The sequence below is a fragment of the Lycorma delicatula genome, chromosome 1 (assembly GCF_047948215.1).
Source record: "Lycorma delicatula isolate Av1 chromosome 1, ASM4794821v1, whole genome shotgun sequence".
Lineage (NCBI taxonomy): Eukaryota > Metazoa > Arthropoda > Insecta > Hemiptera > Fulgoridae > Lycorma > Lycorma delicatula.
Window position 1 is genome coordinate 317632382 of NC_134455.1, and position 25624 is coordinate 317658005.

The 25624-nt window shown below is 33.5% G+C and overlaps 1 protein-coding gene across 1 annotated transcript; it reads left to right on the forward strand.

Moving 5' to 3' along the window:
* The first annotated feature begins 4878 nt into the window (after positions 1-4878).
* LOC142334178 (beta-1,3-galactosyltransferase 5) lies at positions 4879-13994 on the forward strand. Its single transcript, XM_075381987.1, has one exon. It carries the CDS (start codon positions 4967-4969, stop codon positions 6209-6211), a length of 1245 nt encoding a protein of 414 aa, XP_075238102.1. The 5' UTR covers positions 4879-4966; the 3' UTR covers positions 6212-13994.
* The last annotated feature ends 11630 nt before the right edge of the window (positions 13995-25624 follow it).

The following is a 25624-nucleotide window of genomic DNA, read 5'->3' on the forward strand; positions in this document are numbered from 1 at the left end:
TGGCTGAATTAAGTTGATTCCATTTCTCGGACAACATCATCATCTGGACAATCAACGCTGCCGGTTGGACTGGAAAACAATGACATCCTCAACAACAGTTGATGTGGCGTGGAAACATGTTTATGCCAGTTTCACTAACATCATATTGTCGTGAATTTATCAGGTATAAGTTGCAGGTAGAAAGTGTGCCATTTATTATCGGGGGTTCGCAAAATGAAGTAAACATTTATTTTTCTTTTGGTGAGCTAAAGTGTGCCTTGAATAATTCCCGCGACACTTCCCATGGAAATGAAAATATCAAGCCCAGTATGTTATCTCATCTCCCGGATACTGCATTACAACATTTTTATGTGCATATGTAATAAAATATTTTCTGATCAGGATTTTACTTATTCTTGGTCAGAAGCATTGGTGATTCCCGTATTGAAATCTGGTAAAGATAATTTATGCTCCTCAAGTTATCGTCCTGTCTTCTTGACCAGTACCCTGTGCAAGGTGATGGAACGAATGGTAAATAGTCATCTAGTGTGGTACCTTGAGAGAAACTCCCTAATTGCTCCCGAACAATGCGGTTTACGCCAAAGTAAATCGTCTATCGATCACGTAGTTGCTCTTGAATCTCATTCAAAACGCCTTCCTACTTCGCCAACGCCTTGCTGTATTTTCGATATGCAAAAGGCGTATGACACAGCTTCGAGGAGAGGAATCCTAAATAAACTGTATGAATATGGTACGATATACAAGGGAATCTCCTTGCATTTGTCAGAGGTTTCCTCAAGAGTCGGTTCTTTCGGATTCGAATTGGAAAGACGGTACACGAAAATTTTACACTAAAAAACGGAATACCACAGGGAAGTCTCTTAAGTGTTACGTTGTTTGCCGTAGCCACAAATACTAAAACAAACTGCATGCCAAACCGTTATGTGTTCTTTATTTGTAAATGATTTTTCAATTTACATAGAATCTAGAAGTTTACTACTGGTGAGAGGCTGCTCCAAAACAGAATAATCCGTTTAGATTCGTGGTGTAAAACGACTGGAATCATGTTTTCTCTGGAAAAAACAAAATACATCTGCTTTTCACGCTTGAGGCAACATGTTAACGCTCAACTGTTGCACACGGGTTAGATTTTTAGGATGTGGTTTGACCAACGACTGACTTGGGTAACACATTTAAAGGAACTGAAGGTAAAATATTTAAAAATGCTAGACATCCTGAGAGTTGCATCTAATACTCGTTGCGGAGCTAATCGAGTATGCATGTTCTGCTTCTACCGAGTTCTGGTTCGTTACCGCTTAGTCTACGGCTGCGTGGCGTATTCGTCCGCTCGGTTCACCGCTCTCAGAATGCTCGATGCAGTCCATCATTCATTTATCTGTCCTGCTACAGATGCATTTCGTTCAAGCCCTGTGGTAAGTCTACTGGTGAACAGTGGTGAGCCATCCCTTTGTAATAGACGAAACTAAATAAACTGCTCTTACATATCTCATATTAAAACGCAACGAAATCATCCAACCTTTGATGCGGTGTTCTCTAACCCACATCTTAATCGGTATCAGGAACAGCCAAGATCTACTGTTCCGCTAGGCATCAGAGCTCAGCGCCTTTTCTAGCTTTAAATATACAAAACTTCCAATTCTTATTGTTGCTCCATATTATTACCACCGTTGAGGTCTTCTCTCCTTAGTTACTGCTTTAGTTGTCGATATCATAAGAGCACAAATCTGGTTATATTACTAGAAAAATATATTATAAATAGCGTGAATCCTGATTCTATAATTTACACGGAGATCTAAAAACATCAATTCTGTTGATTGTGGTTTTGTTTGTTGGCTACAGAATACACATGTTTGGCCCTTCCCAGCATCGTCAGTGTTATCATCGCGGAGCTGTATGCTATTTATAAGGCCTTAAATATAATTAGCCCAATATTACGACACGTACTTGTCTGTTAAGATTCCATGAGTGCCTTACCGGCGATTAGTGACATGTATTCCAGCCACCGTGTTGTCTGTGATGTACAGTCTGTTATCTCTAAAATGACTCATCGTAACACAACTGTGAGCTTTTTGCTTGATCCCCAGTCATACTAGAATTTCAGGTAATAATGCGGTGAAAGAGTTTTGTTTCCATTCTCCTTTCGTTAATCGTGTTGTTTCTGATGATCTTGTCTGTTTTCTGAAGAGGGTATTCCGTGATGAATGGCAAAGTGAACGGAATGTTACCATCAACAATCAATTTCGTCCAGAATAATGTATCACCATAGAGCTCCTCATACAAGAATAACTGTCAAGAGAAAGTTATTATTTGCGAATAGGGGACATAGGCTCGCTCATGGATAACTCATGATTCAGACCCATGCACCTGTTTGTATTTGCTGCGACTGCCAAGTAATTGTACAGTACATCCTTGCGAATTGTGTCTGTTATGCGGCATTGTGTCGAAAGTTTAAACTAATAGCTAATTTCCGAAATATCTTAGGAAACAATGAGATGATGTTATCAAATGTTTTACAATTTCTTAAGGCTGTCCGTTTATTTTCAAATATTTGAGTTTTCTGTAGTATGTTTCAGCTGTTTATGCCATTTTGTGTATGACAGATGATAAATGTATTTTTTTAATTTAGATAAACAATGTAATATTTCATTGTGGTTTTATTTCAATTTTAGCATACGTCACTGGCGTTTTCCATTTATACTGTGTTTTTATGTTACGGGGTTTTGGTTTTTAATTTAATTTTCAATATTTTTTATTTACTGTATAAAAATCGTCACCAGGAGGTGACAACTACACTTCGTTGTGCGCCCAAGAAAAAAAATTCTTACTCTAAATGAATTATCATAATTCAGTGTGTTTTTTCTTTTAGAGTATCAGTTATCTAATTTTTCATAAACAAGACAACAATTATCATATTTAAATAAAATTAACTTTTTTGTTTATTTGAAACAGCACATCAAGTTGTAAAAATATGGTATGATGCTTTCTATCTGTCTCAGGATCTCCAATATCTTTTTAAAATGTTACTGATATAATCAATCATCAGTACTTCTTATTATGATTAAATTAACTTCTTTCTTTTTCTGTTCAGCCTCCAAAACCACCATATGGTATTACTTCAGAGGATGATATGTAAGCATGTAAATGAAGTGTAGTCTTGTACAGTCTCAGGTCAGCCATTCCTGAGATGTGTGGTTAATTGAAACCCAACAAGCAAAGAACATCGGCATTCATGATCTAGAATTCAAATCTGTGTAAAAGTAACTGCCTTACTAGGATTTGAACTCTCGACTTCTAAATCAGTTGATTTGCTATAACACCAAATCACCACTAGACCAACCTGATGGGCTAAAAATAGTTATTACATATTAACTGTAATTGAAATTTATTACCAGATCATGACTATCAATTAAAAAATCATAATTAAAGATAAACTAAATGGGTAGGTTTTATTAGAATAAAAATTGAGAATAACTCTGAGCTATAAAATAAATTTAATGGCCATACACTTGTTATAAATTTTATTAAATAATAGTCATAATTCATTATCACTAACAAATAAGCTATTATTGAAGGTGTGTGTGTGTGTGTGTGCATATGTGCGCGTTCTAATTGCAATAACAATAAAGAATTGTTTTCCTTACATTACTGTTACTTGGATAACAACCTTGGATTGTTCAACCTGATCATTCTCCCACCATACCTGAAGCTACTGTATTGTATACATTTACAACAGTTGTAGAGGGGAACATATATTAATGACCAACCAGTTTAGAAGTACACCAAGCACTCATTCTATTTTCAATATATTCTCTTGGAGTGGGAGTAAATGGTGGGGAGTTTGGGTTGGATGAGTTGACTGGTCTGTCTGTTGTCATAGGTGTTACAACATTCTTACAGCAGCTGTTAAAATTTAGGACAGCTCTGACTTTTATATAATGTATACTCAAAAATACATAATTTTTTCGATTCTGTGCTCTTCTACAATATAACTGATTTCTATGAGTGATGATATAAATTTTATTTATAATAGTTTCAGAACTATAAATTCTTCTAGCTACGAAATACTTCAAAAGAATAATTGTTTCTATACAGATAGTATTTTGGCCACATAAAACTTAATGCAGTGGACAAGACTTTGTTGCAACTTACATACAAGATAATTTGGTAAAGCAATATTTTGTTAAACATGTTTAAATATAGAATACACATTTTTTTTAAGAATCATTAAATTCAAGAAATTATATAAATAGCTAACTTAGTTAAACATTTTACAAAGCAAAATTAAACATCTTTTTAACAAATTTTGTTTTGAAAACCACTTATAATAGAGTTCAGTAATAAAACAATTTTCAAGAAAATATTTTATCAAATAATTTTTGTACTTAGAATTTTGATTAATAAACAAGAATTTCATTAAGTTTTAGTATACTGTCTCGTTATTAATATTACTTTTAATTTTTATAAAAGTATCTCAGTTTGTTAATATTTATAAATTGAAAGGTCAGATCTAGCTTTCTATAATTCTAAAATGTTTACTTCTAAATGAATGTTTGCTATACAAGAGTGTATGTAATATATATATTTATTAAATACAAATAATTTTATTTATACTGATAATTACTGTTGATGAAATATAGTACTTATTGTAATATAATTTTTTATTTTCTGTAAGTATTATTTTCAGTGTAATACAATTTGTACAATTATATTTTAATATTCAAATATTTGTTTTAAAACTTATAAACAATTTGATTTAAAAACAAATATTACAATATTTATTAATTAAATTTTTGAAATATTGATATACTTAAAAACCTATTATAGGTAATGTTGATGTTTATTTTTTATAGTGTGTACAAAAATACTGATTCTAGTATTTGACTATCTTAACTTATTAATAGTTATATAAACTAAAATAAAAAAGAATAAAAAAAATTATATAGCATGAATAATAATTACATTAAGTATGTACCCATATTTTATTTTTAAAAAAATGTATAAAATACAGTATTTGAAGCTTATTATGTATTCAAAAACAAAACATATTATTTGTAATTTGACACAATTTGAACCAATAATGGTATGGAAACAATTTTTATTTAGTTTATTTTTACTAACACTTATAATTGTAATAATTTTTTTATTTCTTGGTGATGATATAAGCTCAGATCCTCTTATAAAACTAATTGTTGTTCCACAAACAGAGAAAGATATAAGTTTTATTAAAAATGCTGATTACAATAATGAATATGAACCAAATAAATTAATTGATATTTTAGATTTTAAATATTTAATAAAGCCATCATGCAATCTTAATACTATTTCTAAGATATTGCTTGTAACATCATATGCTGGTAATGTTGAAAGTCGTAGTGCGCTTCGAAGAGCTTATCCTGAATCAGTTTTGGGAAAATTAGGTATTAAAAGGATATTTTTATTGGCATTATTAAAAGAAAATCAAAGTGAAGTAACCCAAAGCGCATTACTGAATGAAAATCAACGTTATTCAGATCTTTTACAAGGAAGTTTTTATGAAGCATATCGTAATTTAACATATAAACATACAATGGGATTAAAATGGGTAACAGAGTTAAAATTTAATTGCAATAATAATAACAATATAGAGTACATAATAAAAATGGATGATGATATAATTGTAGATTTATATAAACTTATAACTTTAATAGATAATTATGATAAGGATCACATCAAATATGACATGATGGGTTATGTATTAAAAAATGTAAGACCGATTCGTATTAAAGCTAACAAATGGTATGTTACAAAAAATGAATTTGATGAAAATGTTTATCCAAAATTTTTATCTGGTTGGATGTATGTAACTAGACCTAATATTGCTAAAAAATTAGTTAAACTGTCATATATCATAAAGTATTTTTGGATAGACGATGTTTACATAACTGGTATACTAGGAAATATGATTAAAGCAAAATATAAAGATATCCATGATAATTTTACACTGTATCCAGAATTTTTTGAATGCTGTATTAGAGATAATATATCATGCTACATTATTGCTGGACCAAATGGAGGTGATAATGACTTACAAATTAAGTATGAAAAACATATTAAAAAATGTATAGAAAATAATTGTCCCAAATTATCATTTTCTAAGCATGAGTGTATCACACAACGTAAAACACCATCTATTGGTAAAGGTTTTGCTGAATTAAAAACGATTAAACTCTGATGTAATTTAATGAATTACACAGTAGCAGTAGTAGTAGTAGCAGTAACAGAACTTGGTTAACAAGAATAATTTGGAATTCTCATCATTTTAAGCATTTTCCGGTTTTCTTTTTAAATTTGTTTTTCTAATGTTCGGCAATAAATTTCATAGATCAAGAAATATTTGGAGAAGGATAACAATAACAAAATAATTCCTTGTGGTTTTTGTCTCCATTCGTAAAAAATAAAAATTGTTTAATTTTAAGATTTGATTTTTGTTTACATTATCATTCCAAAAGTTTTTACGAGTTAAATCATTAACAATCCAGTATAAGCTGTTATACAAAACTTGAATACTTGTGATGGGGGTGTTCTAAGCAATGATTTATAGAATCATTAAATAGGTTCTTTCCCTTCATAATGATGTACAATTTGATTAGTAAGTGATGTAAATAGCATTACCTATTTGGTATACTTATGATTACCTATCTGCAAATAGCATGATACAAAAATAATAAGTAATAAATGAATGAACTGATTTTAAAAATAAAAATAAAATTACACTTCACCAGTCTCAGTGATGGTGTAGTAGCATTTCTGCATTCAATTGTAGTAGCATTTCTGCACTCATTTAACCCAGAAGATTCTGGGTTAAAATGGGTTAGACTTGGCATAGTTTACATTAAACAAATTTACTTTTAAAAAAAAGATGTACAGTACCCTTATAAGTTTGTGTAATTGGGCAACAACCTGTTATTTCAAGAATAAATAAATAATTTAATCATTAGGAATGCTGATAAAATGACAATTAAAAACATATTAAAATTACACTTAATTACTAAAACAATTTAAAGATATCAAACAAACTAGTGTTATTTATTTAGTATGTACTCACTCATTCTGTTCTGAAATTAACAAATTAATCTTTAAACAAAACTTTTTTAATAAATTGAAAATTAAAAAAAAAAAGAAAACTGTAAACTTCTTATCTGTGAAGGCCTGGCTACAGTTATTGGTGTGTAGGTTCTGGCTAAGAATAATTACAAAATATATATAAAACATTGAAACTATAATCAGCAATAAAAAATATTAAGGTGCATTGCTTTTGAAAAGTAAAAGGAAAATAGTTCGTTAATACTACAATAATGCATAAAATAGGTCTTTCATACGGTACCAAACAAATATGTTTTTTTTAAAGCTTTCCTATCACATGACAGCATTTTTAAATTATTAAGAAGCCTATTGAAATGTTTCATGACTATCTTACCTATTACATTTATAAAAAATAGGTTTACTGACTTTCAGCAAGATTATGTCTTTATTCACAGTTCTTCTGTTAGATTCTTCAAAAATAAAAATTTATACTTGTAAAAATAACTGAGAAGTTAACCACAAGATTTAAAAAAGTTGGTGAACAGTCTGCCTCATAAATTACTTTAAGTAATCTATTTTGTACAGCTATCAGAGGCTTAGTTATATTATCACATGCACTTCTAATTATATAATGTTTTGATATTTTTGCAAAACATCAAAACAGGTTACCATAACTGTATCATAAAATATCAGCCTTGTTTGTTGTTAACAAAGAGTATCACCTTTCAAAATAAAACTTCAGTCTTAATTAATTTAGAATATTTATTTTACAGTGAAGCAACTACCAATATTGGTTTTGGAAAAAGGATGACAGTTCAGACTTAAGTCCACCCATGGCTAAATAATTTCAATTCTTCATTAATGACATGAAAATACGTCTAAAAGATGCTCCCAGGATATGAAACATTTCTTGTCCGATGACTCTGTTCAGTCATCTATATTTAGATTATATGTAGATATTCATTTATTTTTTCATAAGGCTCCTTAACAAAACACAAAAAAAAAATATTACAGTCAAAACCAACAATCTTTGTAACCAGTCCAAAAGTTTCCTACCTTGTTCAGTCTAACAATCAGGCTTTTTATCATTTAACAAATCTTACAATGCATGCTATGTTGAAGTGCCATATTGTACATAACTACAGAATTTATCTCTGGAATGGTAGGAGCAAGGTCATTTTTTCAAGTTAGTTTATATATGGAATTTTATCGTGTTTTACTTTGTTTCAATAAACCCTAAATATATATTTTCCACCATGGTGTTATCAGATATGTTAAGACAAAATATTACCAGCAGAAACAGTGGCTCAAACTGTAACCTTTTTGACTAAGTTATCTGTTCATTTATATTAAAGTTTATGGTATTATAAGAATTGTGTCAACATGCACCAAGAATTATGGTTGAAAACAGAAGCATCTAAAATCCAACATAGAGCTGACATTCAGTATCATTTCCAAGAAGCTGATAACTCAAGAAGAAAGCTTTGTTGATCTACTGGGGTTATCTTCTGGAAGGCCATGAACAGTGTGAAGTCTTTACAATCCTCAGCATAGTAGATTTAATAAAACAGTGTCAAAGAACACTTTTATTCACTTGGAGACCAAAATAAGGAAGCACACATAGTTTGTTCTTTTTCTATTTCTGAAGTCATTGCACTTTTTTACTTTACTACCTGTTTTAGACAATAAATACAATAGCAAACTTTCTAACTTTGCTGTACTATTTGTATAGCAATTGTAAAAAAGTTATATTGCTTCTAAAATATTCTCAAATGCTACAGTCCAAACAAATACTTAAAGTATAATACTTGAGTAGGCCATGCAATGTGAAAAAACATGTCATGAAAACTAAAGAAATTGTAGATCTTTATTTCATTTTTGTAAATTTGAAATTATTATTCAACAATCTGCCAAGTGGCTATAACGAGGCTTGCCATGACATTTTTACCCCAAACTCAACCTTACAGGTAGAGGGGGAAATGAAGGTAGAAAAGCGATTTTTGAGATTATGTTTATTAGTTTAATGTTAGTTACTAATTTGCATTTATTATTCTGTACACACACATTTTATAACATCTAAAAATATTGATTATCTTAAGTAAAAAGTTTGATTATCTTTTTTCTACTTGGGATTTCTTTTTTCCCTTTAGTATGCTGATTCCATTCGTACTTTTCTGATAACAAAACATTAATGGGAAATTATTTGTAATTTTTTATGTTTTCATAAAAAGAGTTACAATCGGATTCAAAGTTAATTTTTATTTTTAACAATTCTTTGACAACAGCAACTCTCAGATCATGTTCAGGTGTCCACATATGTTTCATCAGAGAAAACGCCCATTCCACCCTGCTAAAGAGCCTTAACAAATTTGACAACTTTTATTAAATTTTCTACTTTTACGCCAGTTTTTTGGCATATTTCAAATATTTTAACCCATTACTCTTCCATTTGCTTCCTGACCCATTCATCTCGATTTCCTGAGTTTACATCCTTAATCATTTGATTAATTAATGCCATTTTATGAAATATAGCACCAACATTTACAGCTCCAGTAACAAAATTGTGTATTATGAGAAGGCTCGCCTTTAATTCTTTCCATACAACTTTGACAATGATGAGGATCCATTTAAATTTTATAAAATTGCTATTTTGCTACATTATTAGGTATTTTAATGCAGTTTCATAAAAATTTGAGACTTTTTGTCGAAATGAATTTTTTGACAAATTCAGTACATCAAAACAGTATCATCAGTTTTTAAGTCCCTTTTCAATTTCAGTAGTACCTGTTCGCATAAAAAAGGTAAAGACTTTGTTGCTTGTCTGTTTTAGTGTTGTTATAATGTCTGCATAGATTAAAGCAACTTAGGTGGCACTGCTTTCATTGGATTCAATTTTAAGTGCAACCTCTTGAAATATTGCTAAAGTACTATGAACAAACTGCAAGTATATCTCGCACAAAGAGTTATCCTAAAAATTTTGTATTATTGCATGACATTTCGGTTGCTCATTAAAAATAGTCTCAACCCCTCGAAAATATCTAATATCCCCCGAATGGCAAGTTCTAGGCTCAGAAAACGGCTTTTACCGAGCGACATTTTTGTATTCTACATCGACACTTTCACAAAATTCTTTCAACTTATTGTTTCGAACCGTATACGTATAAAAATATTTAAAAATTTTCACCGTTGAGCCTCAATAACAAACTACAATACGTCAGTGAGCATTCTGTACAGAATTGTGCAAGATATATGCTTTACACCCAACACCAATGATTTAGGTTTGCCTAAATTTTTCTAAACACATTATTTTCCCATGTCTCTCGACTTTCCCAAAATTTGTGTTTGTATTTTCTGCAGACAGGCTCATTACTTTCTTTAGTAACCCGTACCTTTTTAACGAATCTGTTATCGTTCTTTTAATCATTTCCGACGTTTCACCAGGAACTTGATCGTTTATTTTCACCCTTTGCGCTGGTACGTAGTATTGAACAAAAAGGGACTCTATTAAGTCTTTCCTATTAGATGCGTCAAAAATAATGAACACTAAATTGGTTTCGCCCAGCTATTTCAATGCGGATTCAAAAACACAGGGTCCAGTGGCATGAACAGCAAGTGCCTCCATTTTAGTGCGTCCTCCTGGAAATTTAGGATTGTACAACTAATTGTACAAGCTGCAGTCGAACAAATTAAAGCTCAAATCCTGCGTTGCAGATTGAAAGGATTCCCTAGCTGCTCATTGCAAATTAGAACAATCAGGTTCTTGTTTTTTAAAAAAACGTTGCTGTGGTAGTCGTTTGCTTGTTACCTAGACAGATTTTGTGTTTTCTGTTTTAGTATGGGAGTCCACATCTCCATGACATTTATTTTCTACAAAAAAAGGTGTATTGAAAATTTCACAGAACACTATGAATTTGGAAATACGATCTTTTTTTAAGAAGGTGAATTCAGTCTGTAATTTCTAAAAAAATCCCACTTCCATTTTGGCATATTAAATATTACTCATAATCGGCAGCAATGATAAAATTAATGTGTTAAACTTACTGATGCAATCTTCTCCGTCAGTAATTCACAAAATAAATCAAATTAATGAGATAACACGGAAAGCCGGCAAAGTTGTTTGACGTAACCACGCCCACTAAGTGAAAGCTCGCCTCCACAGCAAACTTCTCTTCACTCCACATGAATATTGAGGCGGCAAAACAGGTTTTGAAAGGGCTGCTTTAATAAACGCTGTTGTCACTGCAAGCGACACTTGTAAAGTTGACCAGACATTATTTTGCATTCTTTTTTCAAAAATATTTGTGATTTTTGTATTTAAGTTTTACGACAGCCGGTCATTTCTCAACTCCATACAGTGCTTCAAACCCCGTGCGATATCTGGATATATAGCAGGAGTAGCTATAACCTCAGTCACAAAGACATCGCAATAAAAAGTGATGACTAACTATTGAAGATTTTAGAAAACTGGAATTTCAATTTGAAAAGTGGCCATTTTGCATGTTACAAAATAAAAAGAACGATAATTTAAATTATGTTTTTTGTGATTTAATTCAGATCCTGCACAAGATTACAGAAATTGTAGATAAATACCAAGAACCAATCAAAAACATAAACAACCCACTAAGCACGTTCTATTAATTGCATAATATGAGTAATTTTTCTTTGACTTATAGAAGTCAGGAGCTCTTTTATTACATTAAAAAGCAAATAATAAATTTTATATAACATATAAACATATAGTCCATACAAACTAACATGGAGGGATATAACTGGATGCATATGAGCAATGTAAAACAGAATTTATACAAGCACTAAATATAAAACAGAATCAACCATCACAAATCATCAAAAAATCGAAAGAACGTAGAAAGGTATAATAACCATAAGTGAAAATTTTACATTTAACATACAAAGGTCCACAATCTCTATATACGTGAATAAAATGAAGTTTAAAAACTTAGTAAATTTGACAAAAATAGTACAATAAATAAACATACAATTAAACCATACACTAAAAGGGTTTCCAACCACTACAAAATAACTTAACAATATTGCCACCTACAAAAATATTGAAAATGGAACTAAATGGTTAACTTGCAAAACGTCATCTAGAAGCACAATTTCAGGGAGAAATTAAAAGGAATCATTTTTAAATTGGGTTAAAAAGAAAGTTTACCTATTTCATCATGATTGTCAACAACATTATGTTCTATACTCTGTAGATGTCTGGTTAAGCAAAGTCTGGATAATCTAATCAAATAGTCTACTACACTAAATGATTTTATTCTATAAAAAGCATTAATAATTTTATTTTATTGATATGTTTATAACAGATATAACAGCTAAACTAGATTAAAATAATTTAAAATTAAAAAAAAAAAAAATAGTTGCTTAACATTCCATCTTAAATAATCAGTATAATTATTTAAAACATAGCTGTAAATAAATTCAACAAACTTATAAGGGATGAATTAATTTTTTTTCTATATTGTAAATAAATGCACAATAAAAAGTAATTAACTTTTCTTTTTTTATGGAAAAAAATTATTACCATTAATAAAGATAACTATTCTTCACAACTAATTTGATAAATCAAATTGTTCTGAATATAATGTAAGAAAAAATGTGATATTAATGTTAAGTTTATCAGAAAAGTTACCATTATCACAACATATATAACTAGTCAATTATTTCATATTGATGTTATCAAGGAAAATGTATTTGTATAACTTAATGTATTTGTAAAGCTAATTTAATATAATTTATGGAATAAATTATATATTTACTTATTTTTTACCAAAAAGGTTATTATAATTTATTTATAATGTAATAATATTTTGTTCAGTGCCGTTTGTTTCAATAGTGTCATAACACGTTGGAGAACAGTACATTACTTTTTACTTTTGATGAATAAGATTCTGTGAAATGATTATAAAAGAAAAATTAAACAATTGATAAAAAAGAACAAAACTATCAAAAAATTTATTCATTATCATATCTTAAACATAAAGATTATGTTATTGTTTTATATTTTTAACTGCATGTAAAAGCTTCTCCTGCAGCTTCAAAAAGGTAATCTAGAAGCTGAATTCCATACAGTCTTAGTTTTTAATCACATTATAACATTTAATTTTTTCTTAATACAAAAAAGCAATTTTCTATTAAAATTTCTTATTTCTGTTTTTCATGTTCTAAGTGAAATATATATTTTCTTTCAAACTAATTTCTTTGACAAAATTACTTTTTTCTGCATTTTTTCAAGCATTAAAAATTAACACTTTTTTGATTCTTTAAATTTCAGTTCTTAAAAGTCAGAGCCTAATTAAAAACAAATTATTTTCAGTTTACTTAATCTTAATTTGGCACCAACCAAAACATCTAAATTTAAAGAATTGAGGAAGTATTATTTTGTTAAAGTTGGTATTATTTTTTTTAATAAAGTTAATTTTGTTCTAAGTTTTTCAGTTTTATTTAAAATTTGGTCAGGTCTACAAAAACCTGTGCAAAAAAAATTCAAATATGAAAAAAGTGAATTTTGATAAAAAATAAGAAAAGAAATGGGAGAGGATTGAAGTAGAGAGACTGCTATTGGCATGACTAAGGCTCTGTAGATGTAAGAGTTTTTTTGATTTTTGATAAAAAAGGAAAAGGAATATAGAGAAATTACTCATACATGAAGACTGCTAATTATAATGAATTAAGGTTGTCTGAAGTGAAAAAATATGTATTATTAATTTCTAACTTATGCTTTATAATTTTCTTGAAATTTCATATTAATCAATTGTTTAAATAATAGAATGATGTTAAATTAAACAGAGTGAGCAATGTAAAACCGAACCTGTAACTTAACCGCTGCAGAATCGGTAGGTTTTGTTGGAATGAATTTTTATGAATGATACGGATAAATTAAATAATAAAAACATAAAACGTAATTTAATGTTACATTTATTTACATTATTGTTACTAAAGATGCTCAAAATGATCACCCTGAGCACTGATGCACTTTTGTGTTCTACTGATCATATTGAGAGTCATCTGACGCAAAACATTGTTTTCAATTGCGTTGATTTCTCGTTGAATGTTCACCTTCAGTTCATCAATCTTGTGGGGATTAGATGCATAAACTCTCTCCTTTAAGTAGCCCCACAGGAAAAAAATCGCAAGTAGACAACTCTATATGTCCACCAACAATGTTTTTGAGAGGGCAGTTGCAATAATAAAGGTGTCTTGGTTTGTCTCCTTCAGTTGTTGCACAGTTGTAACGCGGTATGGTTTTAATTTTAATTCATGCAGATTTTTACGAAAAGATGTATATTTAACTCAGATTGTTGGGATAACTTGCATAGTGATGTTTTGGGCTGACACTAATTCTCCTTTTCGGATTTGAATACTAAATCGTGGATACCAGTGTTCTTTGGAGGTTGGGTTTCAATTAACCACACATCTCAGGAATGGTCGAACTGAGACTGTACTAGATTACACTTCATTTACACTCATACATATACATATTATTCTCATTCAACCTAAGAAGTATTATCTGAATGGTAATTACCGCAGGATAAACAGGAAAAAGAAAGAAAGTAATTCTGATTTCAATATCGGCAATGGCTTGTGGAGTCTTAATGAAAGGTTGCCTATCTCATTGAAACCAGACAAGTTGTATGCCATTTTTTAACTAAATTGTGTTGCTACTCTTCGCTGGGATACAGGCATTCAGAATTTTTTCTATGAATACTTGACTTGATTCTTCAAATGACCCAGAAAGAATATAGGCCTCAACTATAGCTGTCCTTTCCTGAATTGAATAAGGCATTTTACACAAATACAACTGCATTGACACATAACCACCTGACAAGAGGCAGCAACAATCAGTAAAAACATATACATCCACTAGTCACGCTAGTTATGTGAGAGTCTTTCGTAAATAGTGTTGGGTAGCAGTTTCATTAAGGGTTCGGTTTTATGTTGCTCACTCTGTATATCATTATGTTAAAAAAAATTAACAAATATCATCAATTACAGAAAAGTAGTAAAAGATACTTTCAAATTGTCTTTGTTGTTAATGTATCTTTTCATTCAAAAAATCTTCTACGTAAGTTTGTAGGAAAATTTTACAGCAGGACTTCCAGAGGAAATTTCCTCTGCTAAAAATAAAAAAAACCAGTACTTGATACATTTGATGAAGAAAAAGCTTAAAAATAAATAAGTAAAGCTAATAAATAAATAAACAAATGGGTTGAATAGAGATTCTTCTTCTTATATTGAAGTCAGTTCAAACATGTAATATAGATAAGTAATTTTGAAAGTATAAAGTGACAAACCAAATCATACTTTACAATGAAATCTTAACTTACTTCGAAGATGTTTTCAATCATTTTTGTGACCATCTTTAGAGACTGGTGCCCCTGTATCTTTCTTTTTCCTGTTTAGCCTCTGGTAATTACCATTCAGATATTATTTCAGAGGATGAATGAGGATGATATGTATGAGTGTAAATGAAGTGTAGTCTTTGTACAGTCTCAGTTCGACCATTTCTATGATGTGTGGTTAACTGGAACCCAACCACCAAAGAACACCGGTATCCACGATCTAGTATTCAAATCCATATAAAATAACTTACTTTACTAGGGCTTGAATGCTGGAACTCTCGACTTCTGAATCACCTGATTTGGAAAGACACATATAACTTAAAGAGATAGAGAAAGCAAAAGAGAGGGGTGAAGAGAAGTTAGTAGAATAAAATTTACAAATTGCTTCCTAGAAAAACAATCACACTAATAAAATCTTTTTACTATATCATGCAAATTTTACTCATAAAAACCAAGATTTCAATACTCTTGAGCAATATTACATTTATAAACACATAGTATTTTTAAAAAAAACAGTCAGACATGATTCAAAAATGTTATTTGACTATATACAGAAGGGTTTCCTAACCTATTATGTAGATGTCATTATGTCAGTATACAGATACCATTAAAAAAGTAATAAGTATGACTCCCCGACGGGGAGTCTTATTCTTTAAGACTTTGGGGGTTGGCGTCCCCACGGGCCTAGCCTCTACAGCTTTTCTTCCCACTACACACTTAGCTGCAGAATACTTTACAATATACACATATACTTCACCAAGAACACTACACGAATTACAACATATACATTTACGGAACTACACAACAACATCCAACACAATTTTCTCTTTCATTTACACTCGATGGTGTTGCGACATCTTACGAAACGCAACCGTAACCTAAGGTGGGAACTATCATGCCGATGGGTGAATGGCTCTACGCAGTGAGTCTTGAATGATGTCCTCTGGGCACTAGAGCAAACCCAGTTGTATTTAGCTCTAGCTCCAGTACGTGTGCGTTCTGCTGGAGTGGTCTATTATATCGCCGGTTCTCATGGGACCAAAATTTCAGTTCCTTCAGCAAATTCTATGATGATTGGTGGTCCATTTGAAAAAACCGCCAATTTCAGTCAAGTGAAAAGGCCTCGCGGTCAGCTTCGTCTGACAAGGATAATTTTGCTACAGCGTTAAATTCAGATTTTTACCAACTAAAGTAGACGTAAAAAGCTAGAGAATGAATATAAATATGTATAATAATATAATCTATAATGAATATAAATAAAAATAAACTACCCTCAACCTGAAAAAATATAAAGAAGTAAAAATAGAAACAAAAATTGTCACTGTTAACCTATAACAGCAACCTATAGCAACCCTGTTGCTATAGTAAACAACTCAGGTGTAAATAAAGTTTAATTAAATTAATAAAACAATAAAAACAGGAAACAAAAACATAAAACGAAACTCAAACCAATCCAACAAAAAAACAATAACAAACAAAAACAAGAACAGTAAACCGAAAGAACGTTTGCATGAGAAACGCCTTCCCACTGGCATACCATGAACATTCCTCAATTGAATAATCTGCATTAGGAATTTCCCCCTTTGTTCCATTGACAACATGTCAAATACTACTCTGTCTACCCTTGAAAAATATAATCCTAAATGATGACATTTTGTGAAATGTACAGCTGAAGATACCATGTGCGACACTAGTCATTGAAGCAATCATTTGTCATGGTCATTGCTTTGTATAATTGAATATTTATTAAACAGTCATCAGTCTGCATAACTGCAGTTGGTGGCAGAGGCTACAGAAGTCAAGGAAATAAACTAGATATTTCAGACATTATTAACTAAATTGTCATTTTGTACTATAAAATGTATATAAATGGGCAGACAACAAGTAGAGAACCCACTGAGTTGGTCTAGTGGTGAACGCGGCTTCCCAGATCAGCTGATTTGGAAGTCGAGAGTTCCAGCGTTCAAGTCCTAGTAAAGTCAGTTATTTTTACTCGGATTTGAATACTAGATCGTAGATACCGGTTTCTTTGGTTGTTGGGTTTGAATTAACCACACATCTCAGGAATGGTCGAACTGAGACTGTACAAGACTACACTTCATTTACACTCATACATATCATCCTCTGAAGTATTATCTGAGAGGTAATTACCGGAGGCTAAACAGGAAAAACAAAGAAGGCAACTAGTAGAATATATCTCAGCTTGGATTCAAATATTCAACAGATGTATGATCTATGTTGAAAATAGCACACAAGAAAAAACAGATTCTGTAAAAAACATTATGAAGTACTTTTGAACTATTTCAACTTATATTTCAAACTATAAAAAAAGCACATGCCAGAAGTGTGGTGCAATAAAAAATAATATAAAATTTACATAATCAGAAGAAATAAAAAAAAGGTGTCACTGAAAAGTAGGTTTATTTGATAAAATCAGAGGTAGGTTTGAAGTTCAAAGAGCAAAGGTAAAATTCAAGGTGATAAAATATTGCATCTTTCTACTATTGATTTACTAAAGGTACTCCTTCTTTTTGTGTTTAGCCTCTGGAACCACTGTAAGCTATTACTTCAGAGGATGAACGAGGATGATATGTATAAATATAAATGAAGTGTAGTCTGGTACAGTCACAGGTCGACCATTCCTGAGTGTGTGGTTAATTGAAACCCAACCATCAAAGACACCAGTATCCATGATCTAGCATTCAAATCCATATAAAAGTAATGCCTTTACTAGGATATGAACCTTAAAACTCTCGACTTCCAAATCAGCTGATTTGCGATGATGAGTTCACCACTAGATCAACCCAGTGGGTTTTACTAAAAATACTACCTGATCCTAAATTGAGTTTTTTCTATTTCTTACTATAAAACAAGCAAGAAAATATATAATTTTTGATGTCGTAATTTTAATACTGCTGTTGCTATTGTGTACATCAGAAACAAAACAAATGGCTCATGAGATTCTCAAGAATTAGGGTCCTGTGTTGTGTTTCACTTGATGTAGAAGATTGATAAAAAAAATATGAGCATGGCAAAGAAGAAGAGTATGCCATTTGAAGTAATTCAAATCACAAATGCTGATTTTATCACCTGCTAATTTTTATCATCTTCTGATTTTATATACTGCTGAAAAGCTGCTATTATTAACAGGAAGATTGTTGCAAATGGAGCATCATCAGTGAAACGAGTTAAAAATTTAGTAGTTGCTTTCTTACAAAGGGAAGCTGATATAAAATTACAAAGGGAAATTTTAGATATACTTCTGATGAACAGGCGCTGTTTTCTGTAATACTTGAGTTTTCAAATACATCCAAACACAAATTTCACGATGATATTATGCAAGTGACGCCAAAAAAGCAGAAGGACATATACATATAGCTTTGTTGAAGTTCATTAGTAAATATTAACAGATATTAACAAATTGGTTGTATTCCTCCAACATTCCATCAGTATTATTGGTTAGTTAGTCATTACTGAAGATTCTAATACTTGGCAAGTACTAACAGAAATATCATTTCACTAACTGAAAATGAAGTGATGAATAGGAATTATGATGATGATGAAAACAGTGACTTCATTGATTAAATTAATTTTATTATTTTAGTGTTTTAATAATAGTATATAATTTATTTTCTTTTTTTTATGCTTTTTATATTATCTTTTTTAATTGTATATTTTGATATTTATTATTGTATACCCTAATAATCTAATACTGTAATTGTACTCATATTTTCATATAATTTATTACCTATTATTATTACTTTTTTCTTTGTTTTACGGGCATCGACTGCTAAGGTCATTAGCCCTTGTCACATTCTTAAAAAGAGATTAGTATCACCATCAGGGTTGTCATATGTAAGGGTGTAAAGGGCCCTTACATTTTAATTTAAAAGCACAAAGTACACAAAACATTAATCTACAACAATAAACAAACACTTATGGGGTGTAAAGGCCCTCAATCTTAAAAAAATTAGAGAAAAATATCACAAAGACATAAATGGAAAATAGAAGTCTTTACAATACCATTATCTCCTTCTACCTGTCTTGTTTATTTATTTATTTAAGCACCCTCAAGGCGACCAGAACTGCTGTTAAGCAGCAATTAGTCGCCTCAGGATGTCGTGGCAGTTGACTCTCGCCTATAAACAGTACCGTAGGATGTAACCCATCAGGGTCCTCCCAGTGTCATGAGAGCAATCTGACCACCTGTTCAGGACGGCCAAAAAGACAATCGGCGGGGAGGCTGCCCTTCCTGGTCCTGACCTACTTGGCTACAGGAATGCATTGCTCTTACCTATAGCTTTGCACCCACAGTCCACCCTTGAGGGTTCCCCATGCCATCATTGGACACACCTCGACTCCCTGCTCTTGTGTGCAGGCGAGCCAGGCGGCCTAGGCAAGAGGGCTACCTCCTGTCACTATACGTGCAACGCTTCAAGACTTCCTTATATATATAAAACTACCCCTTAGAGTTTGTTTACACAGCTTTAAATTTCCACTATTACAGACTTTTAAGAAGTCCACTGGCGTGTAAATAAGCAATTATTTTTTCTTTATTTCCATTATCCAAATCAGCAGCAATATCATTTCTTAGCCGGAACCTCTTTCCGAGGTCCTCATATATGATACACTCTTTCATTAGGTGCTTAATTGTAAGCGTTTTATTACAAATATCGCACATTGGTCTCTCTTTGCCAGTTAACAAATATGAATTTGTTATTCGCGTGTGACCGATTCTAAGTCTGGTCACAGCCACTTGTCTCGGCGAGTCAACTTCACGTCACTTTTCCATTTATAAGGAGAAGTTTTGATTGAGTTTAATTTTCTATTTAAACTCCTTCAATCAGTATTCCACTTGTGTCTATTATGTTAGACAGTTTTTAACATCTGCCACCCTTAAAGGAATTGCAACAAGTAAGCTTCAAGAATCGGAACATAACAGCACTCTCTCTTCGCAATAGTGTTCTGTGTGCCGAAGATCTTGCTGTGTGCAGTAAGTTCTGCCATATAGACACTTGCCATATCTGGCAGTTTCCAAAAGTGGGCTTCTCCATTTACATATATGGAGCATCCAACACCATGTTCGGTTTTAGAACTGTCAGTATAAATTCTAATATGTTCTTCGTAGCCACTGACGGTTGCTAAAAATTCCTGTTGGATGAACACTGCTGGCTTCTTTTTTATTTCTTCCTGAGAGAGATCCAACCTTGAATTTACGGTTGGCAAGATCCATGGCGGTTTTTCTCTGGTAGAAATTGCTAATGTATCTGGGATAGCAATTTCGTGTTTTCTTCTTAATTCGTGGTACCTAATTCCGGCTGGTCTGGAATATGTAGCACGATGTTGGTATAATGCAGCCAAAGGATGGTTGTTAAAAAGTTTGTTATTTATATGGGCAGGAAAAGCCTATATATTTGCTGCATATCTTAACAAAAGGATCTCTCATCTATAATATAGTGGCATTATTCCGGCTTCGGACATTAGACTAGTCGTCGCACTTGTGCGGAAAGCGCCTGTCGCATATCTTATTCCGCTATTATGAATTATGTCTAACTTTCTTAAATGCGACTTCCTAGCGGATGAATATACAATACATCCGTAGTCTAGTTTTGATTGAACCAATGCCTTATACAGTCTCAATAATTTTTCTTTATCTGAGCCCTAATTGATGTTTGATAAACATTTTATAAAGTTTAGGGCTTTTTTGCTATTATCACTCATGTCCTGTATATATAATCCCCACATAAGGGATTTATCCAATCCAGTCCTAAAAATTTCACATTGTCCTTAGATTGTATTGGATTGTTGTCAATTGTCAAAATAGGACTTTGGTGAGGAATTCTCTTCCTACAGAAGTGTATAGAGCACGTTTCTTCTGGTGAAAATTGGAATCCATTATTCCTTGCAACTTCATTTAGAGCATTAATCGCTCGTTGTAATTTGTATTTCACCATAGCAGTCATGTTGTTGGCATACACAATTGCCAAATCATCAACATAGACGCTTTTGCTGATTTCTACTGGAATGGCTAATATCAATTTATAATCGTAAATAAGGTACCACTCAACGGCCAACCTTGTGGTATGCCATTTTCCAAGCTTCTTTCTGATGAATATTCATTGTTGATGCGTACTTGGAAAGTACGGTCATTCATATAGTTGCTGAGTAAAACTGGCAAATTGCCACGAATGCCCCATTCATATATCTGGAGCATTATTCCATGTCGCCAGGTCATATCGAAAGCCTTCTGAAGATCAAAGTCTTCTGAAGACTCCAATACAATGTTTCTTGTAATAAAGCTGTTGTATATAATGTTCTCTAAGTTGATCATTTGATCAATGGTAGAATGGTATTGTCGAAAACCTGCTTGATATGGTGATATTAGGTTTTCTTTTTCTAAAAGCCAAACGAGTCGATTATTAATCATTTTGTCAAGTATTTTTCCCACAGTGCACGTCACAGAAATAGGACGGTAGCTATTGGAATCTGTTAAATTTTTCTTTTTCTTTGGTACTGGAACAATATGTGCTTTTTTCCACTGCTGCAGTTACATTCCATCCCGCCATATTTGATTATGTAGTTCTAGTAATCTGCGTTTTGCAGTGGTATTCAGCTGCCTGATCATATTATAATGGATTTCATCCGGACCAGCAGTTGTGTTGCCTGCTTTCTCCAACGCTTTCACGAATTCGTCCATTTTAAAGGGTACATTGTATGAGTAATTATACTCAGTTCTAAAATTTATTAGACCTTCAAGTTCTGCTTTTTTTGTCCGAAAATCTTCGTCGTATTTAGCCGTTTTGCTGGCCTTCTCGAAGTGATTGGATAATAACTCTGCGATTTCGTTTGAAGTGTCCTTAATTTCATCTTCATCTTGAAGGCTAGCTATGGGAGCAAAGTTCTTACGCCCACAAATCGCCTTCACTTTCCTCCAAACGTCTGACGCAGTAGTAGTTCTATCAATGGATGACACGTATTGTTGCCAGGATCGTTCTTTGAATCTGTCATGAATCGTTTTGCATGCGCCCTGTATTTTTTAAAGGCAATAAGATTATCTGTGGTAGGACGTTTCTTAAAGGCGTTATATGCGCTTTTCTTTCTTTTAATAGCTTCACTTACTTCATCGTTCCACCATGGAACGGGTCGCTTCCTAAGTTTCCCAAATGCTTTGGGAATATATCTCGATGCCGAGTCATGTATCGCATTAGTTATAGTGTCGACAGCGACTCCGATAACTCCAGTTGTTTCGGGGAGTATCGTCCTAGCTCATCCAATCAAGATGGATGAGCTTCATTCAATGAAGCTCATCCAATCTGCCTTATCAAACAACCATCTTTTAGATTTGGGGTATGTTATTTTTACAACATCAGTTACAATTTGCACCGGGAAACGATCGCTTCCATGTAAGTCGTCTAAAACATGGAAGGTGTACCTCGGTGCTATCAATCCGCTTATGAGTGCAAGATCTATACAGGACGTCGTACCATTTCTGGCATTGAAAAATGTTCTTGACCCATCGTTTAAAAGAATAAGATCAGAATTCGTCAGGAAACTTTCCAATTCTCTTCCGGGGGGATCTACTCGATCCGATCCCCAAAGAGAATTATGAGCATTAAAATCACCCACCACTAAAACAGGTGGGGGAAGCTCAGAAATTAATCTACTATGTCATCCTCATTCCAATCAAAATTCGGCAAGTATATGCTGCAGAGAGTGACCTGAAGCGGACGTTTCATTCTAACGGCGACCGCTTGTAGGTTTTTAATTAGATCAACAGGTTCGGCGGTAGCTCTAGTCGATGTTAATATGGCTACTCCACCTCTAACTCTTACATTTGGCGGTTGATCACGCCGAAATATATCGTATCCTCTTAATTTAAAATTTTCATTTCGGCAGAAATGAGTTTCTTGCAGACATATACAAATCGGGTCTACATCATGTACCAAACGTTGGAGCTCATGGATGTTTGAAAAACATCCATTAGTGTTCCATTGTACAATCGACTCGCTAATTTTAAATTAAATTATGGCCCTGGTTTACCTTTCGGCCAGCCTTTTCTTCTTCATATTGCGAACAGTTTCGTGTTCGCGGAGAACGTCGTCTCCCATGTAGCTTCCGGCCTCCGAATCGGAGACCACCGAAGCCGCAGACGACGACGGACATGGATCGGACCCGGTTTCAAGCGTCGATTCAGAGGCGGAAACCTGGCCGACCCCGACATGGGAATCGCACTAGTCACCGCCCTCGGAAGGAGACCGCTTGTCCCCCCTGTGTGGTTTTTTGTGGCCTCTGTGGTTTAGAGGCCACCTCAGTTGCAGGAGGCTTGGGAGCCTCCATAACAGACTGCGAGACAGTCACTTTCTTCTGTCCTTCATCTAATATCTCTCTAAGACAGCCTTCTGGTTTGGCGTCCGTTTTCTGCTGAACAAGAGCAACTTTCAGTTTCGGAAATGTATCTTCAGGAGGCTGTACTAATATCTTTGGCTTGACCTATTCTTTACTACTGAAAGGCTTCATTTTGTTTTCGATAACCCTTTCAATCAAGCCAGGCAAAGTGGGCGCAAGTTTGTTGATGATCTCACCTTCACCAACACCTACTGGAGCAGGAGCAGGAACAGCAGCCGCAGCCTGAGCATAGGTTGTTGTTGCTCTACATTTGCGGGCGCTTACTATCTTTTTAGCTTCAAAGTAGCTAACTTTCTGCAGGGTTTTTACTTCCTGCACAGCTACTTCGTCTTTGTAGACAGGACAGTTCCTGGATCTACATGAATGCTGTCCTTTGCAATTGATACATGTAGGAGGCTCTTTACACGGCTCTCCTTCACCTCATCACCGCATACGCATATTTGCGGTCTTTCACATCTAAGAGCGGTGTGTCCAAAGCGTTGGCACTTGAAGCATCTCATTGGCTGTGGGACAAATGCCCGCACATCCAATCGATGAATCCCTGCTCTCACCTTCTCCGTCAAAGTAGGCCGGTTAAAAGTGAGGACATGAGAGTCTGAGGGTAGGACCTTGCCGTTCCTTCTCATGTTCAATCGGCGACACTCTATTACTCCTTGTGATGCTAATTATTCAACAGTTTCCTGCTCCGAACATTGTAGAAGATCCCGACAGACCACAACACCCCTTGAGGTGTTGAGCGTACCGTGGGGATCGACGCGTACAAACAATTCTCCAATCATTTTGAGTCCTAGGATCTTCTGAGGCTGAGCATAATTTACAGTCTCCACATGAAGTCCAGTGAAGGTTTTTCTTATTTCCTTAACAGGGTCTCCAACACATTTAGTTATTTCCCGAGCAATGAGAAAGGGACTCACCCTCGAGAAATTACCATCTTCCTTTGTAATCACTAAGTATTTAGGTTTCGGTACACTGCACTTGAAAAAAGCTTTTTGCAAGCTCTTTCTTGCCTCAACTTCTATACGAAGAGATTCTGCGCTCTTTCTCCATTTCGCCTGAGGCGAAACGGCTGTTCTAAACGAGGGTGTTTACGTGAACCCTCTGCCACGTTTGTTGTTCAGTTTGCATGACCTTTAATTCCTTCTGTAGTAAGGCTAGCCGCCGGGGTACAACCCCACTCCAGGGCTACCAACCCTGGAGGTCCGTTCCGGTACTCCGGTGGAACCGGCATATATCTTGGCAGAGAGCGGATGCGCAGTCTCTGCACTGACTTCAGGTCCCTACACACCGAGGTTTTCAGGGCTCCCATGCGCCGAAAGACATGGACACCTTAACTACATGCATGCCATCGCGGAGGGCATGTGGACAACGAAAGGCCTCCGTTACACCTGCAATCACTTCGACCGTGGCTGCCACATCGCCAGCTCTAAAGGTGGTATCAATCCATGTCCTTAATCTTTAAAAATTTTCGTATCTGCAGGTGGCCGCAAAATCCTGTCCTTAAATACGGCCTATAGACGTAATTCAGCCGAAAAATAGCATGTCTGAGAAGAACACTCGGAACCCCGTTAGCCAGCTGCATGTATTGTACGTAAGTACAGCTGTTGCCGCCCTGAACGTGGAACGTAGGTGTTGTGTTCCGGACGTGGGGATTATCCATCTCAGGGCATTATTTTTTTTTTTGAGGTTTTTAGGGGCATCGACTACTTTGGTCATTAGTCCCGTCCCACTTCAAAAAAAATTAAAAAAAGTTTTTAGATTTCACATTTCCATACAATTTTTGAATCCTA

Bases quoted from the DNA above. Each gene is read 5' to 3' on its own strand.
- LOC142334178 (XM_075381987.1), top strand. From the start codon at position 4,967: ATGTACCCATATTTTATTTTTAAAAAAATGTATAAAATACAGTATTTG.